Here is a 21,417-nt window from a genome sequence, read left to right as displayed (position 1 = left end):
TTCACTGCTATTAAACCTGTCTAATCAGTACTCTATGCTAGATCTATTCCAATACTTATTGCTACAGTAAGAGACAGTGGGTGCGATGACGGCCTTTATCCTGCGTTCAGGAGAGGGGTGTCAGGTGAAAGAGCCAGGCTGATACCAACCAAGCTGCAGAATTTGTACAGTAAAATGTCTGTATTGAAATACACACACTGTCAACAAAGTTTGACAGGGACAGTTAATTTTGTGCTCACTTCCAAACTGTATTGATGCATCCGCTGAGGCAAGAGGGGGGAGGTGTCTCTTTTCTGAGATACCACAAATCTGATGGGGAGACGGTAGGGAAAGTCTCACTGAGTGGAAAAAGACTTCTTGCTGTTGCTCAGAAGGACTTTAAGGGAAGAGTACAACAATGAGCCACACCATCTGTCTGGAAATCTCTTCTTTTGTTTCTTTTTTGTTTCTTTTGCCCAATACTGAATCACAGCTATTAACTTATTAATTGCTGAGCAAGTTAATGCAGGGCGCAGGAGGTTATCTTCATTCGCAGGCAGAATATACCCTGGAACAGAGAGGGAGGGCAGAACTGGGAGGAAATATGTATTGTAGAGATCATAACCACTTAAATTAGCTCAGCTTGTCCTTATCCTTTGGCGGGTCATCCAGTAAAGTTTCACACGCTGTTTGCAGCTCGTTCTGCATATTTTTTTGTTATAGTACACCATGTACCAAATTCACTTCAAGATTCGGCAGTCTGGTCCCTGGTAGTAAACAAGACATTTGCTGAAACACCACTCCAGACATGTCACACGAGGAGAGACCGAGGTGACAGGACAGGGAGCTGGCGTGTGTCTTTTCCCCTCATTTAAACCAGTAGTGAACTGATGAATGCAAAAAAAAAAAAAAAAAAAAAAAAAGAAAATTAAAAAAAGTAAATAGAGCACTGTGCTTATGTAGGGGCTTGCTGAAATTGTTTCAGAGAAGTCAGTAAGAACGTCAGAGTTCGGATCGCCTCACGATTTCATGGAGACCAAGAGCTGCTTATCTGCGTTTCTGTGGTGTGGTGTCCCCTTTGCCAGTCTGCTGAGACTGTTTCGCAGTTGCAGGTATCTCTGCTCACCTGCGGAATCATGTTGACATATCCTGCGTTTTTTTAGGATTTTTTTTATTAATTGCTTTCAAGTATATGTCAAGAGAAGTTTCGCTGCTTGAAGAGTTGCTATTAAATAACTTTTTCAGAACAGTTTTAAGCTGGTGAATTGAATTTGTGTAGGTGAATCTGCACATCTGCTGTTCAAAGTGACAACGTCAGAGGTGGTGAAGGCTTTACCTAAAATAATATAAGGACTCAAAAGAGGTAACATCTTTCTGTTAGGAAGAAGATCTAGTGCTCTGTAACTTGCAAAAGAAAATCCAAATTTTTGCAATAGTTCCTAGCAGTCACTGTAGCAAAGGAAGTTGTAATAGGAAGGTCTCTTCTCTCTTCTTAGCAGCATGAAATTGAAACCAATTTTTCTGCCTTTTGTGTTTATTTTCTTATGTGCTAGAAAGTATATCCGTAGTTGTTCTTTTATTAACCAAGTGATTACCAGAGAGCGGAAAAACACCTTCGTGAGTCCATAAAGGTAACCAAAAATTCATGTTCTCACCATCACTGTGAGAAGTGGTAAAATGAAGCAATAGGCAGGTCAAGTTATTGCTGTTGCTCTTCCCTGCATGGCATTTGTTTGCCTTTTTGCCTTTGTACCACTGCTGTGGTGGGCTCATGTTTTTATTTGTGTGTTGAAGAAACTAAAGCTTACAAGCAGCGGTTGTTTAGTGAAGGAGGCTACCGGAGGTGAGCGATGCCAAATGATTCCTTCCGGATGGCAAGACTTTAGATGCCACATGAAATCTGGAATGTCTCTGAAGTGACATCTGGAAGTGGAACCCTTATGAGAAATCTTTTTCTTACTTTCTTGCCTTTTTACATGTTGTTTGAATGTTTTATTTTCCTTGACGGGTTTACGGGCCCTATGCATCTGGGATCAATTAGGGCTTAAAACTGTCCTCCGAGAAACCATAAGTTAGGCTTTTGTTCACTGGAGGTGTGCAGGGAAAGTAGCTTTGTTTAGCTAAGTCACATTTCACAGCTTTAAGGTCGTACCAAATCGGCATCTTCAGTCCGAGTCATGTAATCCAGAAACTTGAAGTCTGTGAAGTCAGGCAGTGGTACTAAAAGATGCTCTGATAGGCACGCAGGAAAACAAAGTGGAAAGGCAGCAACAATGCAGGACACCTGAAGTCGTCTGACACAGGAGACAGACACAGATTTTGAAAACTGAATTTGCCTTTCAGTCCCAGCACCTCGCTCTAGCAGAGGCACAGTGCTTTTGTGGGCCCAGACAAGATACGCAGTGATACAGAAGTTGTCGGTATTGCTGTATCACTCCTGCAAATCCCCCCCCAAGAAACTGGGGACCAATAAGGGTAATAATTTTTGTCATTGTAATGGATTTTCCGGAAGCAGTTCCTTCAAGATGAGGTTTCTGCGATGCATGATTGCATTTCTCCTGACTACTCCAAGTAATGTCAAAACTGCATGGTTCCTCTTTTCTGTGGTCTCAGACAGCTGATCCAGAAATCATGATGCTTAATCATAGTATTTCGGAGCGCAGTATGTTTTATTTGGGGAGGGTATGTTCCTGCTCCGCATGTTAGATATGTGCTACTCTGCCAAGTGTCAGCTGATTTTATTTTTTTTCTCAGTTAATCAAAATCTCAATGTTTTGGTTACCAAATGTGTTGTAGTTTGTGGTAAAACATAATTTCTTAGAGATGTCACCTTCACAGAGGATAAGAAATTCTATAATCTTCATTTTACAAATTTTAGGTACAGATCCAACGCGTCTCCCCCGTTCGCAGTCCTCTAGATGCAGTCAGTAAAGACGGCAGCATCAAGAGAAGAGTATGTAGAGCGGTATTTGCCTGTGACACCTGCAGTTCCAGTGTTTGGGAAGGATATGTGTGAATCTGCTTCCAAATTTGGGCATATTTCTCAACACTGTGTAATGCAGCAAGCCATCAAAATCTCATCAGTAAGAAGCCACTCCTGTGCTTTTGTGTTTCAGACTTTCTTTTTGGTAGAGATTACGTTTTCTGTCATAGTGCCCTTTAGCAAAGTTCATTTGAGGATCCTGTTCCCTTTATTTGCAGTTCTTGAAAAACACGAGGCTGCACCCAGAACTCACACGGGTATTAAGTTAGGAGCCACCTTTGTTTGCTTGAATGGAGCCGGCCTGTTTTTGCTCTGCTGTGAAAGCACAGTCCCCTCTGTACTTTATTATTGCTGAAGAAGATGAGGCGGGTTGGGAGCCGGGGGCGGGGGAGGAGAGTCCTTTAGTACAGACCAACCTATTTTCAGCTGGAATGCTTTTAGGAGCCTAACCCGTTGGCAGAAAGTCTTAATCATTGTGTACGCTGTGCTCAGGAGGTGGAGAAGCGAGGTGTATGCAGAAGAGCCTTCTTTTCCCTAGCCAAATTGAGGGGTCAGTGCAATAGAAGCAACGACAAGGCAGCTCAGCGCAGAAGGGGAAATGTGAAATGGTCACAGGCTTAGGAATTTTTAACTAATGCTGTATTTTCTGTTTCTTGGAGAGGTGGTAAAAAATGACTAATCTAATCTAACACTAATCAGTGTTAAAGTGCTAGTTGGATTTTATGGGGTTGAGGTTTTTCTGACGTTTATGTTCTATCTGGAGTACACAGAGCTAGTTAAAGGCTGAACAGATTTAAGATTATTATTTTTCCTTAGTTTTTCTCTTGTGATCTGTGACGGTCACTAGTAAAAATGATCATTTTCTCTCCTTTTTATATGGGGCAAACAAGATTCTAAGCATACCTCTGGTTTTTGGTCTAGATAGTCTTCCCTAAAGTTCGCTGCTTCTGTAATTTCTTCCCCATCTCCATTATTCAAGAGTGGCAGCATTTCAGGATTAAGAGAAGAGACTAGATTTTAAAAGAAACTAATCATGCACTGATGTAAAGTACGTGCAGTGACCCTGCCGCTCTTAAGCGTGCTTTGAGAAGAACAGAAGCAAAGGTCTTATGAGATCTTATTTAAGTTACATTTGCGACAGCTCATGAGACAGTGATGAAATGTGCTAGTTGAGGATCTTGAGGCTGTTCATGGGGTTTTACTGAAAATCAGTCTCTTACTGGTCAAGTAGCAAAGCTTCCCTAAGTCAGAAAAGCCGTAGTTTCAACTTGATGCTATTTGTTTCCTTCATCTGTCATGCAGAGTGAAAAAAATAGCGAATCTCGGAAAACAGGCAAAACTCTGTTTTTGAAAAGAAAACAGAAAGTCTGAAGGATGTGTAGCTCGGTTCGTTGGCTTCCAGTGAAGGCTGTCTTGGAGGAATGTGAAATCTCCATTTTCTGTCCTCTCTGTGAGTATAGTAGTAGAAATTTGGAGCAAGGAGTGGAAAGAATGAAAGGTTACTACCAAGAAATGAGCAGGAAAGAATAGGGGTCACTGGAAAGCCATATAAAGATGGAAAAAGTGATCCAAGAGCTTGGAAGATGAGACAGCTACATGTGACGTAAGGCATGTGGGGATGTGTTGAAATGTGAAGCAGGCATTTCGAGATGATGCTTTTTAAGGAGGAGTAATTTCCACAGTGGCGTGCAAAGACTGAGTTTAAATGATCATTTAAAAAAAAAAAAAAGGACACAAGTGACTCAGAAAAGCATGTGGAGTGCAACTTTCCTACAGCACTTATCTGTTCTTTCTTGGCTTGGTAAGTTAAGCGTTGCCTTTGAAAAAATGAACTGGAGGTCAGGAAAGTTATTAGCATTGTCTGTATGACTACACCGTTGCCTCAGTTTGAAAAATACCATTTAGGTTTGGGGTCATTTTTGGTATATTTGTTGGCCGCCGAATACACTTAGCACAAGTGGTTTTCTGACATAATTGACAGAATAGGAAGTGGTAGATACAGAGACCAAGAGGTGTCTCTCCAAAATCCTTTCTGTGGTTGCTAATTTGTGGGTTGTGTTGTATATGTCTGGGGAAAAAAAACTACAGTAGTCTTTGACTGAAATTTTTAAATGGGCTTAATTTCTTGGACACTTAAGAGTTTTCTCCCCTTTTTGTTAGGTTTTTCTTTGCACAAAAGAATAGAAACATATGCAAACACTGATCTAACCTTGATAAACATGGTAGTTACGGAAATAACTTCATTCTGTTGGATCCTCTGATCAAACTTTACATGGCAATTCAGCCTGTTCACCTACAGCAAATCTGTGCCTAACTAGCACAAAAATAAGTACGGTTAAAATAAATCAAGAGTAAGGATGTCATAATGTTTAAGTTATTTTTCTTAACACAGAAGAAAAGTTCATGTGATCACTGAACTGTAAAACAATAGTTCTTGAGGAAATAAATGTATCCTAAATTCCAGCAAGTAATTCTACAAGTACTCTTCTGTGAGGGCTTTTTTCTTTTGGTGTAACATGATTCCGGTGCTCTGTAGGTGACCATATTGCAAATGTGTACGCGGCTTATGCAGTAGCCTTCTTGCGGTATTCAGTTTGTATGAATTCTAGTTTGCGTCGTCGAGTGAATTGTTTTGCTGTTCTGAACCAAATTCTAATGTGCCCTTTGAAACTTCTCCTGCAAATCTGTTGAGAATGGCCATGTAAGCGGGTTGGGTTGTGCAAACTTACAGGCTGGTTTTGCAGCAGCTGAGGGGCTTGGGTGTTGATTGCATACCCAGCTCTCTTATTTTCTCAACTATTTTTTTTTTTTTCCTTCCTACTAGGAGCAAATGCCAGCATGACTAGGGTCTGAGGAAGTGCTTCTGTGTTCCGACCAAGGGTTCGTGGGTGCAGAGGAAGGGTGCAAGGACAGCAGGGACACTCTGAGCTACCATGGATATCCCCACCGATTTGGTGCCGTCCTCCATGATGTCCCAACCTGAGGTGACTGAGGTGAGTAGACCCCAATGAAACTCTGGCAGCTGAACTGACTGAACCTCTTTCTTACTTCCTCATTGCATCCTGGCTTTTTCTCCTGTCTCGCTTCTGAGTCATCGAGGGAATTTTTCCTTAAATATTGTATTATAGACACTTATCATGTTGCTATACTTTGGGAAATAACATTGCTGTGTTATACTACTATTTGTAGAAGAAAATATACGGCCAAATATGATCTTTATTGACTCCACGTAGGTGGTCCCTGCACTATAGTTTGATTTTTACTGTGCCTAATGAATACAAAGCAGAAGGAGGTCATAATGTGGTTCGGTTGGAATAGTATGGCAGGAAACTTCAGGTTCAGTGTTCTTATCAGAAAAGCTAAAGTTTTTGCCAAAAGCAGCAATAAAATTAATAATATACTTAAAATTACTAACAGACTAATCTTGCTTTAAGGAATCAAAGTGTGTGTTTCAGACTTAATATTTATAAATACCTAAGTGATTTCTACAGCTTTACGTACTGAACACCAAGTACTTGTGTTTTCCGATGAAGTAAATATTACAAACAGAAAAGGAGATGTTAGTCAAGATTTCATCTCAGAAAAGCATTTTCAAAGTCCCTTTGACTTCATAGAGACCCAAGTATCTGTTACAACTTAAAGCCTTTAAGACATGTATTTTACTGAAGAGGACACCACAATTGATTAAGGTAGATGTCAGAAAATGGGAGAGCTAATGTTTATTTTGCACTTTTTTTTGTTTGCTGGAGATTCTTTGGCTTAGGGGACTGCATCTCTTAGCAGTGTGCACTTAGAAGTGCAGTAGTTCAGAGATCCCTGGACCTTGTGAAGTTACAAAAAATAGGTCCACTAAAGGGCAGTGACGTGAAACGAGCTAAATCTGAAATCGGCTTTGGAGAAACTTCTTTGTGCTCCTCTTCCTCCTGTGTTTCAAATGGAGAACGTTTGTTGCTTTTCAAGTCTCTGTCACTCTTAGGGTCAGAGAAGGATTTTGTGTCTTTACAGCTGAACAGAATACCTGGTAGGAGGTGGATGCCCTATGCTTGCATCCCAGCCTGCCTGGCTGCTGCCGGACTGTTCTCCCTTTCTGTAGAAAGGCTCCCTCAGGTCATCTCCTTGCGTGCTCTGAAAGGCATTTGCACCCCTGTCGTCATGGGTTCTCTCTTCATAGTCTTCTTTATGTATGAGAAATTTGTGTATCTAGGGGTTGCTATTCAGGATAAATGCCTTCTCAAAGGGAAAACAAGGTTAACTGTGTGGTGCAAGAATGAGTGGAAGAAAAGCGATCACTTGTAAAGGACTTTGATCAGCATAGTCACCATTCTGTTGTAATTACGGGTAAAGAAACATACGTGTCCTGTGTTTGCAGGGAGTTTCTACTGAACAAATCCTGACCTGGACTTACATTGCTATATCAAAGACTAGAGATAAATGGATGATTCTGGTCACTGACTGGTAATCCAGACAGTTTCGCTCCACGCTTGGGTTTTAGAGACTGTGGTACAGTGAAATTTGACTTGGGAGCTGAAAAGAAATGGCATCAGGAAGCAAAGGAAAGATGTGGGAGTGTCAGTGTCTCAGTGTGGGAGATTATGGTAGAAAATATCATTCTGTCAACCTTGGGTTGTAAAAATTGACTCAAATTTGATATTCATGTGGGCATGCATGAATTCCCACAGACTTCAGTAAACATTGTGGATCTGATAGTTGATATAAGGCTTCAATCCTATGTAAAGGTGTAACAGCTCCAAACAATCAGCTGGGAGCCATGTATATGTTTCTGAGGGTAAGGAAGAGCTTTTTTAACAGGCAGGGATGTAGTGAGACACATAGCTAAGGAGACGAATCATTAGATGGAAGTACTGAAGTAAAGCACTTCTCAGACTGGGACTGCATGGGCTTGCCTTTAACATTTGTGTTGACATACAAATGAACTTTGGATATAGTTTAGAAAACTATAGTCATTAAAATACATTTTTTTTCTGGAGGACATTATTTTGCCTTTTGAAACTGAGCAGATGCCACAGCGTGCTGCAGAAGACATTTAGAGACTAATGTTTTAAGAAAAGGGTTTTTTTTAAAACTTGGAAGTAGCCTTGCATGCCTTCTGCATGAGCTAGATGGCATCTCAGTTACAAAAAGAAGTGTTTTGCTACTTTACTTTAAACTTTCTCTAATCTTTTTTATCTTTTATCTTTAAACTTTCCTTTAGCATTGCCAGGATAGTTGGTTTTCTTCACATTTGTTCAATTTAGTCTTAGAAATAAATATTATTTATCGTGTGTACATGTGTATGTACATATATGTATGTGTATGTATGTCAGTAATAAATATTCCTCTGCCTATCATCAGTCCTTTAACTGCAGAGGACAAACAAGAATAGACTGTTATTTACCACAGGGGAGAATTCCAGAGACCTCAGCAAGACCTTTTGCAATCCAGAGCCCACCCTGACAGGTTTTTGCTTGGACTTGAATCCTACAGATTCTTGTAGTGGCACCATGACGAGGGAAGTTCCTACTAGTTTACTTGCAAATACTGTCTTTCTCAAGATTTGTCTTCTGAACCAGCTAACAAAAAAGATTCACATTTCAGAAAAGTTTTTGAAAGTCACTTCTTGATGCCAGGTGTGAAACTGTTGTTACTGTTCTAAAATATTCTTATTGCTAGTGTGTCAATACAGGAACTGCTTTTGGTGCTCTCTACAACCCTCTACAGAAGCAACACATTTTCCACAGTCATGTCTTTTCATACAATCCATATGCACTGACCTGTCTGAAGCTCTCTGGTGCAATCTGGTTTCCCCTCCAGCATCCTCTTACCAGACACACAGAGTGAGATTTAAGGCATCATTTGAGAGCACAGACTTAAAGCGTGTTGGTCATATTTAAATGTGAAGGATAAATAAAGTTTCAGGGTAGTTCAGCTATCCATAGCTGAAATCTGGAATAGAAACTAGTTCTGGAACAATATTCACAATATGTCAAGGAAGTCAATGAAATGAAAAATTTCCAGAACAGTGTCTGAGGTTTTGGCAACGGGATTTTATTGTAAGGCAGAATCTAGCGATTTCAGATTAGGTAAGCCATCCTGCTCCTAAAGAGAGAGAAACAAAATGTAACAGAACTTTTTAATTTTTATGTTGGGGATATTTTGCGGTACATGTGATGACTTCATACCTCAGCTATGTATAAGCAAAATTCTGTCATAGAAATGTGATTAATTGGATAATGTAGTAAGCGGAAGGTTAAATAAGTCTGTAAGAAGCATTTAGCATCCCAGAGGGTTTTGCTGTTTGCAAAAAGGAAACGTAACAAGTGGTGATCTAAACTGATTAATGTACTCTGTGGAGTGATTAGTATCTTCTCTCTTTGTGAATGGCATGAGATGAATTCCACAGTAAAAGCTTTGAAGAAGAAATGATTTGAGCTCCAGTTGCTTAATGAACCAGGGACTTCCAACAGGGCTTCAGAAATGCATAAAATAAGAAAACAACAAAAATTCATCATTCTCTCTTTGCTTTTGCCAGCAGTGGATCCTACCCGCCAAACACTAGAAGTAAATGAGTACATTTAAATAGCTGCCTTGCAGCTGTTCCAAAGAGAAAGCCAGAGCAGTTTCCATTATAGTGGCTTTTCATGGTTGTGTGGTTAGCAGAGCCAAAAAACACTTCTCCCACTCTGTGCCATTGAATACTTCTCTATTTTTTCCTTCTCCTTTGTTTGAACTAGAGTGGAAGAGATTTAACCTATCCTTGCCACAGAATGGTCACCCTCAATAGGTTTTTCCTCTTTATAATGGTGCTTGAGAACCAAATCTTGTGGGGTGGCACAGCTGTTGTCACCCCTTTCCCCAGTAAAGCCCAACACAGTTTGTGTTTTGGATTTGGTGCCCAAATTTCTGCTGCCAACAAATGTGTGGATTTTTCTTCTCCCCTTCTAGGTGAGTAAACAAATTAACCTCTTTACCAAAACAGACCTCTGGCGGTGGTGAATAAGAGAACAAAAGCAAATTGTGAGACTGGAAGAAACAGTTTGTGATTACAGGTATATCCACCCAGTTACAGACATGATAGCAGAAACTTAAATACCAGCATGCTTTTTTTTTATTATTCTTATACGAGATGAGATTATCAGGGGTTCAAAATACATCTCTGTTGTGTTCAAAGGAGAGCAATTCTGCCTTATGGGCAGCTGATCAATACTGTATGAACAAGTTACTGAACTGTCTGATGTATATTTCCAGAAAAAAAAATGTATTTGCCATGGTAAACACAGGATAGTCTTTTTATTTCTATTTGGAAATCTCAATTTCCTGCCCAAAATGAAACTTGCTCTGCTCATTAACATGATTTTGAATAAGCATTTTGCTTGTAGGCTAAACTCTCCCAAGTGCTCACTTTGCTGGTTTGCTTGGTGAGGAGTGATGGAAGGTGTGCCCTGGAGACAGAAGTAGCCCCAATAGCCTACAGCCTTTTTTCTGCATAAAAGACCAGTCTTTCAGCTGCTAGAGCCAAGAATTAATTCCCAGCTTGGCTCACTGAGCACCAAACTGTGCCCAAAGGACGCATGTTGCAATTCATTAGGCGTGGAAACTCACTTGGGATGTTAGAGATGCACATTATTTTTTTTCCTCCTGTTTTTTCCACCCTGACGGCTCCTAAAGTGACACAGATAGGGGACTGCGTGCTGCATCTCCCTCCGGAAAGATCTTCCCGGGGTTGCAGTCTTTGGGGAAGGTCTGTCCTGCACCACAAAAGTCAGGAGGTGTTGAGCCTATACCCGTGTTTGGCTAATGTTTGTGAATCTCAGCTTGTCATGAAAGCTCCCCAGAAGAAAACGAAACTTGAAGGGCTTTGCAGAAACCTCTTCTGCATGGGACATTCGAGCTCAACTACCCAATTTGGGCTCAACATGCCCAAACATGTCTCTCCTAGTGGCAAAGCCAGTTAGCTTATTTTTGCAGTACCTCCCCATTGCAGTGGTGGCCTCCCTTTGAGAGGAGCTTGGAAGGCAGGAACAGGGCAGCAGAGAACCGCTGTGCGGTCTGGGAACAAATCTTTAGTAATAAAAGTGTTCAAGCCATCCTAGCAATGTAAGGGGGGGAAGCGTTGATGTAGAAGTATGCCCTGATTCAGACTATGCGCTGTTTCAGACTGACTGTGTCCTTCATTTCCTCCTCAATGGGAAAGCATTCACCAGAACATGTAGGTAGTGCTTGCGAGGGATGCAGCTCATCTGAAAATGCCAGATCTGTGTAAAAGGAACGATGATACAAGAGTGTCTGAATTATTGGGTAGGTTTCTGGAGGGATGGGTTCACTCTCTGCCCTTCCTTGGGTACTTTTTTTTCCAATTCTACCATTTTATTTTCCTAAATCTCCTTTTGCTTGCAGAATTCTGCAGTGAAGGAGACTTCACGTGCATGTACACCGTGCATGTATGCTTCCTTTCTGCAGCAGTAGAAAGTGCAAGAAGTTGAAACCACAGAGCTGGCCATCTGGGGCCCTGTTGGGCCAGCTCAGTATGCTCCTGACCATTGCTGCTCTTCACTAATGCTCTTGGGTTTGAATAGTGAATTGCATGGCTCCTGATTTATCTGTCCTGAAAAGCTGTAGGGCTGAGTCGAGGTATTTCAGACCTGATAGTTAGCAAATCTGGCATCTTCCAGAAGAAAGACATTTTTAGAGTTAGCTGGACTTCCTGCTCTCGCCCATTCCTTTTTTAGCCCACGGAAGCTATTTTTGAACTTGCTTTTCTAACAGTCGACAGTGAATAAGCACTAAGGAAGGTCAACACCCTCCCTGGTTTTATAATCAATCTGTGGAGGTTGTAATCACAGTTTCCAACAGGATCTGTGTCACTTGTGAATTATACCTTCCAGCAGTAAAATTTCTTCTTCTTTCAGTATTGCTGGTGACTGGGTCTCTTTGGTACACTGAATATCTAGGTATGCTGGGTTACCCTTTTCAGGTATAAACCGTAGGATGCAGAGAACTTCTCCATTCAGTTTCTAGTAGTTAGAACATTTGTTAGTTCTGAGACTGTATGGTAATACAGTCTACCACAAAAGCATCCTAAAAATAAATAGATATGGTAGCTATTGCCACAGGATCTGTAAGTAACTTTATGCTTTATCATGCTATAGCAGAGTTAAAGGGATCCCCTTGCAAAGAGATTCCTTTCCTTGCTCCTTTTCAGCTATCTGAAGGGTAAAATGAGCCTAGTGAAATGAAGAAGTGGCCTTCTGTGACTGAACTGCCACATCTTAGCATACAAGTTTTTCTTTAAGTCTGTTGAACGATTATATTGTGAGATGCAATTCTGAAAAGGGTCTGTTGTATCTTGGTAGTAGGGTTTCGTACTTTCACTGTGCAGATTAAATTATGTCTGTACATAAGGCACAGTATGCATAAAGCTATAATAAATCAGGACCCTTGCCTTGAGGTCCGATATTATTTTTCACTTAAATTTTGCATAAATGCCTCCTCAAGTTCTACTCTTATCTTTAAAGGAAATGCCACCTTTTCCCCTTTATTTTTAAACTTCTTGTTTCTTTTGCGTTCTGCAGTTTTAACAACAGTTTGTGCTTTTCATTAGGTAATGGAGAAGTTTTTCTTGCAAATTGGAATTTTTTCTCATCTGTTACAACTTTACTTTCATAAAACCCATGGTTTTGCAGTTGTGGGTTGAGAAAGTATTTGCACATTGATTCAATTATTCCTCTACTTACTTGCTTATGCTTATTTTAAAGATATTCTTAATTGACACCCTTATTTGGGGATTTTAAAGTTGGTGGTTTTTCCCCCATTTTTTCAGTTCTGGCCTTCCTGTTGTTAGAGTACTTAGCTGAGCTGAAGGCAGTGCTACTGCTTTTTGATTCGCTGCTGCTGCACTAAAAACTTTAAGACACCTATTGCTGTTCTGGAGTCCTAGCCTACCATTCCCAATTCTGCATTTCCTCTGAAATATTTTTTGGATTTCTGGGCAGCACTGAGAATGATAAATATTGGGTTTGGGATCCAAGGGGAGCAACTTCAGAACTGAAAGCTCATCCTGTATAGGAGTCTCCTCTCAGTCTCACAAACTTCAAGAAGTTGCATGACTGCTGAAAAATTGAGGTCTCTGGCTTGTACTTGGCATTGCGTTGTATGCAGGATTGTCATCTTCCTCAGACTTCCTTGCCAAATAAATTGCTTTTCGTCTCGTCCTGGGTAAGAAAACAGCAGCATGTCGAGGTTAATTCAGTAAAGGGGAAAAAAGAGAGGAGCAGACTGTGTTTGGAGAGCTAAGGGTTAAAATATTTTTAAGAGTTTTCTTGGATATGGAATCATTTTTGTGGCTTCCAAGTTTTAAAAGCTCTGTAAAAGTCAGACCTTAGTATTCTAAGAATGTTCAGCTCTGTTTCTCTCGGCAAGAAATAAATGCACCCATGCCTGCTGGTGGGCTTAGTCCTTTTTTTTTTTTTTTTTTTTTTTTTTTTTTTGTTAGGTGGACTGTGTAACTCTGCAAACGTCTGGATTGCAGTGGGTTTTCTGATCATTTGCCCATCGGGCACCTTGTGCTAACTAATGATTCGTTTAGACAGTATCCATCAGCGGCGTTTGAAAACTTGTTGGTGTTTGTTTTCCACCCTGTGCATCTCTCCATGCACAGCCCTCACCAGGTGGGCTGTCACTCACCACCATGGTGGCAGGATCCACAGATCCTGTCTCACCTTCACGCTCCAGGCAGGCAGTGCCTTCTCCACGCTGGTCTCTTCCCTGAGAGGGGAAGGGGGTAACGGGCTGCTCACCCGAGAACAAGCAAGCTGTTCCATGCCTTGGATCCAAATCCTCAGCCCACTCTTTAAGCGCTGATGGAGAGGAGGGGCAGCAGCAGGGTGAATCAAGCACAAAACACTCGAAAGCTGCTTACATGGGTTCTTATTCTCAGTCTCCGCGCTGCCACCCCAGTGGCATGGTCCTGTATCATCAGAAGACAGGAACCAAGAGGACAAGTATAGCAGATAGTGGCTCGTCACCCAAGGTGACTTTCTGGCCACAGGATAACTAGATGTTAACTGTAGAAGCAGACTGAATTGTATTTATTAAGCCCTGGTATTGTATTTATCTGTATTTATTGTATTTATTAACTGTATTTATTAAAGCCCACATTTCCTGGTCTGTGTGTACTGCATTATGGTTATAACTACATCTCATGATTTTAAGAGATTTAACTCCACGTACTCAGGATTTCCTTGTTCCCTGGTTTGAGACAACTGTGTCTTGAGTATTAAAGCAACTTCACGTGGTTAGAAGAGGCTTTTCTTTTAGCCTGCTATTATTTCATTTTGCTTTATCTGTCATGTTGGTTTATAATTCAGGCATTTTCTCTTTCTACACAGATGTGTCCTAGAGGTTTAGTTAACATGAGCAATTTGCAGCTCAGTTTGTTTTAAACTTCTGTTGAGATATACTAAATGGATGAGGTAAATCCTGGGGCACTGCACATCTGGCTTACCCAGGCAATGAAACACACTGAGTGAAACTTCAGGAAATTAAAATATAAACTTCCCTGCCCCTTTTCCTGCAAGGGCAGGAGAGGGGACGGGTCTGCCTGCTTGCATAAGCCATTATGGTATGTTAACGCTTTCAGTACTCAGAGATACTTTATATTTCCCTCCTGCTTAAGCCTTTCCAGTGAGATAGCAGCATCACAGGTAAATGTGATGCCTTGGGATTTGTATGTTTCTGACCTGTGAGGTCAAAACCTTCCTGTAAGGTATACACTGGCATCCGAGAAACCTGATCATCTGGAAGTCTCCTGTTTGAACTCTTGTCAGCAAACTCTCCCTTCTGCTGCTTTTCTTTCCCTTGGGACTGAAAAGATTGCTTCTAAAGGAGATCCTGGGTTTTAGATAGCACACCCTAAAAACAAAACTTCTCCCAAATCCCTTATGTGAACAGAGCATTTTGTTACTGTGTCTTCAAAAGGAGAGAAGACACCGAGCCTCATGCTATTCCTCTGAGACTGCTCGAGTGCTGTCATGCTTTTAAACTTAACAAGTCTGACTCCGTAGCATTTTACGTATTCTTATGTGTGTTGCCCTGGCTTGGCATTTTGTGAATAAGACAAATTTTTTTATCATCTCTTGTTTCAGATTTCACATGAAGAGGCTGGGTAGGATATTACAAAAATGAGGGATAATTCACATCCTAATCCCATGTGCAAAACAAACCCGCAAAAAAAAAAAAAAAGTATCTTCCACATTTTAAATTTCTGAATCAAAAATATGTGTTCTGCCAGGTGTAGCTGGCCTCCCTCCACGGGAGCAACAGTGGAGCAGGAATCGTTACGTATAGGTAGCAGCCATCTGAAAGAAAATTTTAGATCAACAAATATATAGACAAAGAGAATTAGTTGAGAACCACAAAAGTGCACTAGATCCTGGAGTCCTAACCTTCTCTGTAATTCAGACTGTAAGACTGCATCCAGATATTCCTACAGAGAGTAAAAAAATACAGAGCATTCACATAATTAATGCGGATGTTGGCAAGCTTTTATAAGGGCCACTAATTCATTCGTATGACTTCCTCTCTCCTTCAAGGTTTCTTATACTTGACCTGTTATTAGCACACGGTCTTTAACCAAAGAATTAAAGCCAGATGTCTTGTAGCTAGGTCTCCCTTTGTTAAATATCCCTTATAAATTGTTTTTTCTATGCAACAGAGAGATCCTACATGAGAACTTTTTAAAATTCTTAAATAATTAAGGCTGAAAGGTTTCTAACCTAAGAGTTGATGTATCCTAGAGGAATAATAAAAGTTTTATAGTCACTGTGCTGAGAAATACTACTTACTTTAGCTTTTTATTATCCTGGGTCTGCAAATGTTCTGATCAATGTTTAGGTTGGAGGTAAAATAATTCTAAAAAGACCTTTTTCTTTCACGTAAGTCTAAATGTCATGTAATGCATTTGGGATATAGGTGGAAAGTTTTCTATGTTGCTTTATTTGGAATTAGCTGAATTGTGTTGATGAACAGAGGGAAATGAAACAGCAATAGCATTGGGTAATTCTAAGGAAATCTTTATTAGATACTATTTTCACTTGAGTCCGGTAACTAATTCTGTTTACCAATTCTGTACATTTTTGGTTTTAACATGAAGCTGCAGTGTTTCCTGAATGGCTGGAGCTGTCCAAAACACGGGACATTTGTTTGCATGTTTTAATGGGCAGAAATTCTTATCCTTTAGTGTTGTTGATCTGTTCTTTGATTGGGCTTATTACCCAGGTTCTTCCTAAAACAGTAGAGCCAGTAGGGTTTCACAGCCATAAAAGCAAGGTGTCAGAGCCAGGTCTCCTGAGTCTCCTTCTAAAGAGACTTTTTTGACACGAGTTTCTTGTTTTATTTTGGTTTTTTAGTATTATTTTTACATCCTCGTTGTTAAGCCATGCTAAACAAGGAACCAGGATGTTATTCAGAGGGGTTTCTTTTCCCAAGGTTTGCCTTTTGGGAATTGCACCTTGAGTAATTGATTATGGCTGAGGAAGGAAACTCATTAAGCATTTTCTTGTTAGCCAACAGTTTTATGCAAAACTTCTACATTCTGGTGAAGTGTAGGCCTTGTTTCTTGCCTCCGTGGCTGTGTTCAGATGAGTACTCTGCACGGAAAATTAATCATGTATTCCCTGACATAGCCATAGTAATACTTAATGCAAGAAATCAGGTTTGAAGCTTTTAAGACTAGTTAAGTCAAATATTGATTTTCTGATTTCTTGCCTCACTCCTTCTATTTCAAATTGGAATAAGCCAGTGCAGATGAGTTATACATAAAAGCATGGTCTGTTTCCAACCCTATTTAGAAAGGCGGCTGATGGAAAAAGAAGAATGGTCATAGAAATACAGTGGCATGCTTCTTTTATTGTTTATAAATGCACTTCATGCTTTATGGACAGACATAGTCCCTGGCCCTGGCAATTCACAGTCTTAGAGCATATTGACAATCTTAATTAAAGGTATGCTTCCCAATTTTTAAGGTAGGACAAGATGGAATGCCCCTGATAGAGACCTGAATGAGTCAACACCTGCTGGGAAATGTAATCCACTTTTCCTCCTCTTTGAGGGGCTCTTCTTTTAACGCTGCTACAGACAAAGAACAGATTTATGCACTGATAATGTAAATAACGTGTCCTGTAACAGAGTTAACTTTTTTTAATTACCAATTGCATGCCCTTCTCTTTTAAGTGAATTTTTCAGCAGGTCTGCTTGGCTGGAAGCTCATTTGCTATGCAATTTACAACTACGTCAAAAATCATGCTAGCTTCCAGAGCAGATGGAAGCATTTCTGGTCATTGCTAAGCTGGTTGCTATTATGAGACTCCTCAGAGCAATTGTTTGCGAGTTGTGGAATGCCATTTAGTCTGAAAAAATAAATTTGTTCTGAAGCGTGTTCCTTTCCTGTCCCCCTCCCCACTCTCTGTGCATGTCTTGTCTGTGGAGGCAATCATATGTTTTTAGTTCTGATGTCATTGGGTTTTTTTTCTCTCTTTTCCCCTCTTCTTTCAGTCCACAGCCATGAGCGAACCACAGTGCTACTACAATGAAACCATTGCCTTCTTTTATAACCGAAGTGGAAAATATCTAGCCACTGAATGGAACACTGTCAGCAAGCTTGTAATGGGACTGGGGATTACCGTCTGCATCTTCATAATGCTGGCCAACCTCTTGGTTATGGTGGCTATTTATGTCAACCGCCGATTCCACTTTCCTATTTATTACTTAATGGCCAACTTAGCCGCTGCGGACTTTTTTGCAGGGCTGGCCTACTTTTACTTAATGTTCAACACAGGACCCAACACTAGAAGATTGACTGTAAGCACCTGGCTTCTCCGTCAGGGTCTCATTGACACTAGCCTGACAGCCTCTGTAGCCAATTTGTTGGCTATTGCTATTGAGCGGCACATTACAGTTTTCCGAATGCAGCTACATACTCGAATGAGCAACCGGCGAGTGGTGGTCGTAATTGTTGTTATCTGGACTATGGCCATCGTCATGGGCGCCATACCAAGTGTCGGATGGAACTGTATTTGTGATATCACTCACTGCTCCAACATGGCACCGCTCTATAGTGACTCCTACCTGGTCTTCTGGGCTATTTTCAACCTGGTCACTTTCGTTGTCATGGTGGTCCTATATGCACATATCTTTGGGTACGTCCGACAAAGGACTATGAGAATGTCCAGACACAGTTCTGGACCCCGCAGGAATCGGGACACCATGATGAGCCTCCTGAAGACTGTGGTCATTGTGCTTGGTAAGTGCTTACTTTGCCTCCTCTGTTCTCCCCACTCAGTTTCTTATCAGATGATTTCAGTCATGCATGCCCAGCTCCTGGGAGGGTGGCAGCATTTGTAAGACACTAGAAGAGGTGGGGGCAATAAGAACCCCCAGCATTCATTACTGTGTTGGGACTATCAAGCTTATTTATGAAAGTGAGTATAAAAGACTTGGTCACTCAGCCTTATAACATGAAACTGATGAAAATCCAGGACCTCGGGATGTAAGGTGGTGGGGGGTTTTGCAGCAATGCAGGTTTAAAACCTATTGTAGCAGCCTGTCCTGTGCAGTGTTCGCCCTTTTGCCTTTGAAGATGCCAAATGGCTGTAACCTTAAAATAGTACGGGGAAGGCTCAGTCTTCCACTGATGTACCTCTAGTCTCCTTTTTGCCACCCAAAAGGTGTTGTGTGTATTCAGGCAGTAATCCCATGTCTGGAGAACAATGAGGGGTTAACAGGCTATTGATGGAAAGATTTTGCATGTTAAGCAGGATTGCATGTACAGTTCGCTCAGGTCTATAACGTTTGGCACATCTGAGTATCTGCCAATTTGCCAGTACAGAAAAGTAGCATGTGAGGCACTGCCGTGCTTCAGCACACTGCTCAGGAGGTGCCTAAGCTCCAGGGCTTGGAAAACAGGGAAACGTGAGGCAAATATCATGATGCACTTTGCAGTCAAAAGGTTCCTGTCTTTTTGTGAATGGCTGTATTTGGTTTTTGTCTGGAGCTCTCAGTTTTCTTATGCAAAAGTGCAGCCTGGATACTGGGTGCCATTCCCTGGTGGTGTTCTTGCAGTTAGTTCTGTTCTTTGTTGCTGCAGATGATAGTGAGCTGCAGGAAGGCAGAGGTGCTACCAGTTGTCTCCTTGTCCCAACCTGTGTTCCCACCCATGAGGTCCTCCAGATTGTACACAAGTCTCTTGGGATCCTAGTATTGTGAAGTTGCCCTAGTAGTCCATAAATGCAACTGTATACAGTCTGCAAAGCCCAAAAGTTAGCCCAGTTCTTGCTTTGACATCCTGATTTCCATGGCTTTACACTGTGACTTGTGCTTTGTAGCAGTTACTGCCTGCACAAACAGGGCAGAATAGTTGCAGAGATTTGATGTGAGTCATTGTGTCAACTCCTATGTTAGATTAAGAATGTATGTGTTGCTCTCTGACCTAGTGATTAGCTTTGTAACCAGAATATAAGATGTGTAGTTGACAAACCTGTTCAGCCATTGATAAGTCATATTCTGCGTGTCCTGATTTTAGACCTTGGTTTCCTTCCTGAAGGAACTGGTGTTCGTACATCAGTGGAGTGTTTCCTGTGAGGTGGAAGACTGGCTCAGATTTAAAAAAAAAAAAAAAAAAAAAAAAATAATAAGGTGGGTGGGACATAGTAAACGCTTATACCAGTGCAATGCAGAGTTGGAGGAATAAATAAATAGTCACTGAATAAATAGTACATGGCTGCTAATACCAAGCATGTAAGGGACTAGAGGTATGTACACAGCTGGAAGGCTGGGTAGTGTCTGCAGGCTCCTCCATTCCGCTCTGAGTAGAGGTCACAGGGAAGATGTACTGGCCACCCAGTGTGGCCACAATGTCCTGGTTTGAGATTTAACAAGGACCATAAAGTAGCCCTTTTTTCTCCCTAATAAGTATCTTATTTTTTCCAGGTATTGTTCTGGAAAGAGTGGAACAACTCCAGAGGTTAGGTAGCATTAGCCAAATTGCAGATGACTCAAGTTTAGCTGCAGATGTATTTCAGTAATATCTAATTCTTCACTGGGGCTATTTGAAGTAAGATTTTTCAGGACTGCAGGTAGCACATGTTGAAGCTCTCTTCAGAATTCAAACCAGACCTTATTTCTTGTTACTGGTGCAGTTAAAGTCACTAAGTGTTCTGTGCATGCTCTGCTTTAGCACCTCTTTTAATCTGCATATAACACCTTTTACAGAGAAGTAATGTGTTATTTTATTAAACCTGTTTGAAGACAACAAAAGCACTTCCAGCCTGTGACACTGTTCATTCTGTATTTGCCTTTCCCACTTCAGTATTATTTTGAAACGGGGTTTTGTTGTTTTGTTTTGGTTTGGTTTTTTTGTCAAAGCAGTGTGGTTTCTCTGGTTGGAGGAGATCAGTCCTATGGCTATAGTGTAAAGGAGCAGCAATGCTTTCACCCCTCTATCACCTATGAGACACAGTTGCAAGATAAAAGTGGCTGGGAAACACCTGTGGACCTTGGTCTTGTGATTTGTTTTCTTTTTTTTATAATAATAATAATAAAAAAAAGTAGCCTGTGGCCACGAATGAGGCATGGGGGCAACCACAGAGACTTTTGGGAGGTTGAATGTTCAGGATGTTAAGGGGCCTGTGAGCTGAACCATGAGAAAAGATCATTAGTTGCCATCAGCTGACAAGTGCCGTCCCATATTCCTGAATTTGCACCTCCAATGGAGGATTGTTCTGTGGTTCTAATAAAAAAAAAAAAAAGCTAAGCATTTCTTCGAATCGCTGATTAGGTGCTATTTCAGCTCGGAGTAGTCGGTGGGGATCAGCCTGTTGATCAGGCGTGTGTCCTGGTGCTCTGGCACTAATTGCAGTCTGCTTGCAAGTCTGGCTTAAAATTTTCACAAGCAGAAGATTTAACTTGAAGTGTCACGCTGCCCGAGTGCCTTCTCGCAAAGGTAATCAGTGCATAGTGCTGCAAGTTTATCTACTTCAGCTTTGGGGAAGGCAGGAAAGGTGGGTGTCTCAGGCTGCCTGGAGCAGCTTGCAGAACATTTATCTCATGCGATCTGGCTTTTTCTGCATCAGTGAACCTCAATAATACAGAGGAAAAGACACCCTGCCTTTCTTAATGGTGCAGATCAGGGTAATACATTGCTGTTTGAGGCAGAAACCAGCTTTTTGCTAGAGAGGGGAAAGGAAGTGTTTCAGTTTATTTTTAAGATCCCTGTCCTGTCCCGCAGCCGAGTGGGGAAGGGAGCTGCTGCGTGTCATCCCACTTACCCAGGAGGAGGCAGTTCTTTCTGGAGGAGAGGGAGGATGCCTTGGGAACCAAGGAAAAACAGAGCTGGGAGTCTGAGTAAACCTATGAACATTGGCAGAAGGAGGCAAACCACTCCTCGTCTTAGGATCTTTGTTAAA

The 21,417-nt window shown here is 41.2% G+C and overlaps 1 protein-coding gene across 6 annotated transcripts in view; it reads left to right on the top strand.

The window, feature by feature from the left end:
- The window catches only part of LPAR1 (lysophosphatidic acid receptor 1), an 82,118-nt gene that overhangs the window by 18,131 nt on the left and 42,570 nt on the right, over nt 1-21,417 (top strand). For all 6 annotated transcript variants that reach the window (XR_010069087.1, XM_063320374.1, XM_063320373.1 and 3 more), the window contains 2 exons: nt 5,787-5,955; nt 17,510-18,257. Coding sequence is in view for 5 of the 6 variants with exons in the window: in XM_063320374.1 (XP_063176444.1) it covers nt 5,896-5,955; nt 17,510-18,257 (808 nt within the window). In the remaining variant the exon portion in view is untranslated. The remainder of the gene's footprint in view (nt 1-5,786; nt 5,956-17,509; nt 18,258-21,417) is intronic.

This window comes from Chroicocephalus ridibundus, chromosome Z (genome assembly GCF_963924245.1).
Source record: "Chroicocephalus ridibundus chromosome Z, bChrRid1.1, whole genome shotgun sequence".
Taxonomy (NCBI): Eukaryota; Metazoa; Chordata; class Aves; order Charadriiformes; family Laridae; genus Chroicocephalus; species Chroicocephalus ridibundus.
This window is presented reverse-complemented; position numbering and strand designations above follow the sequence as displayed.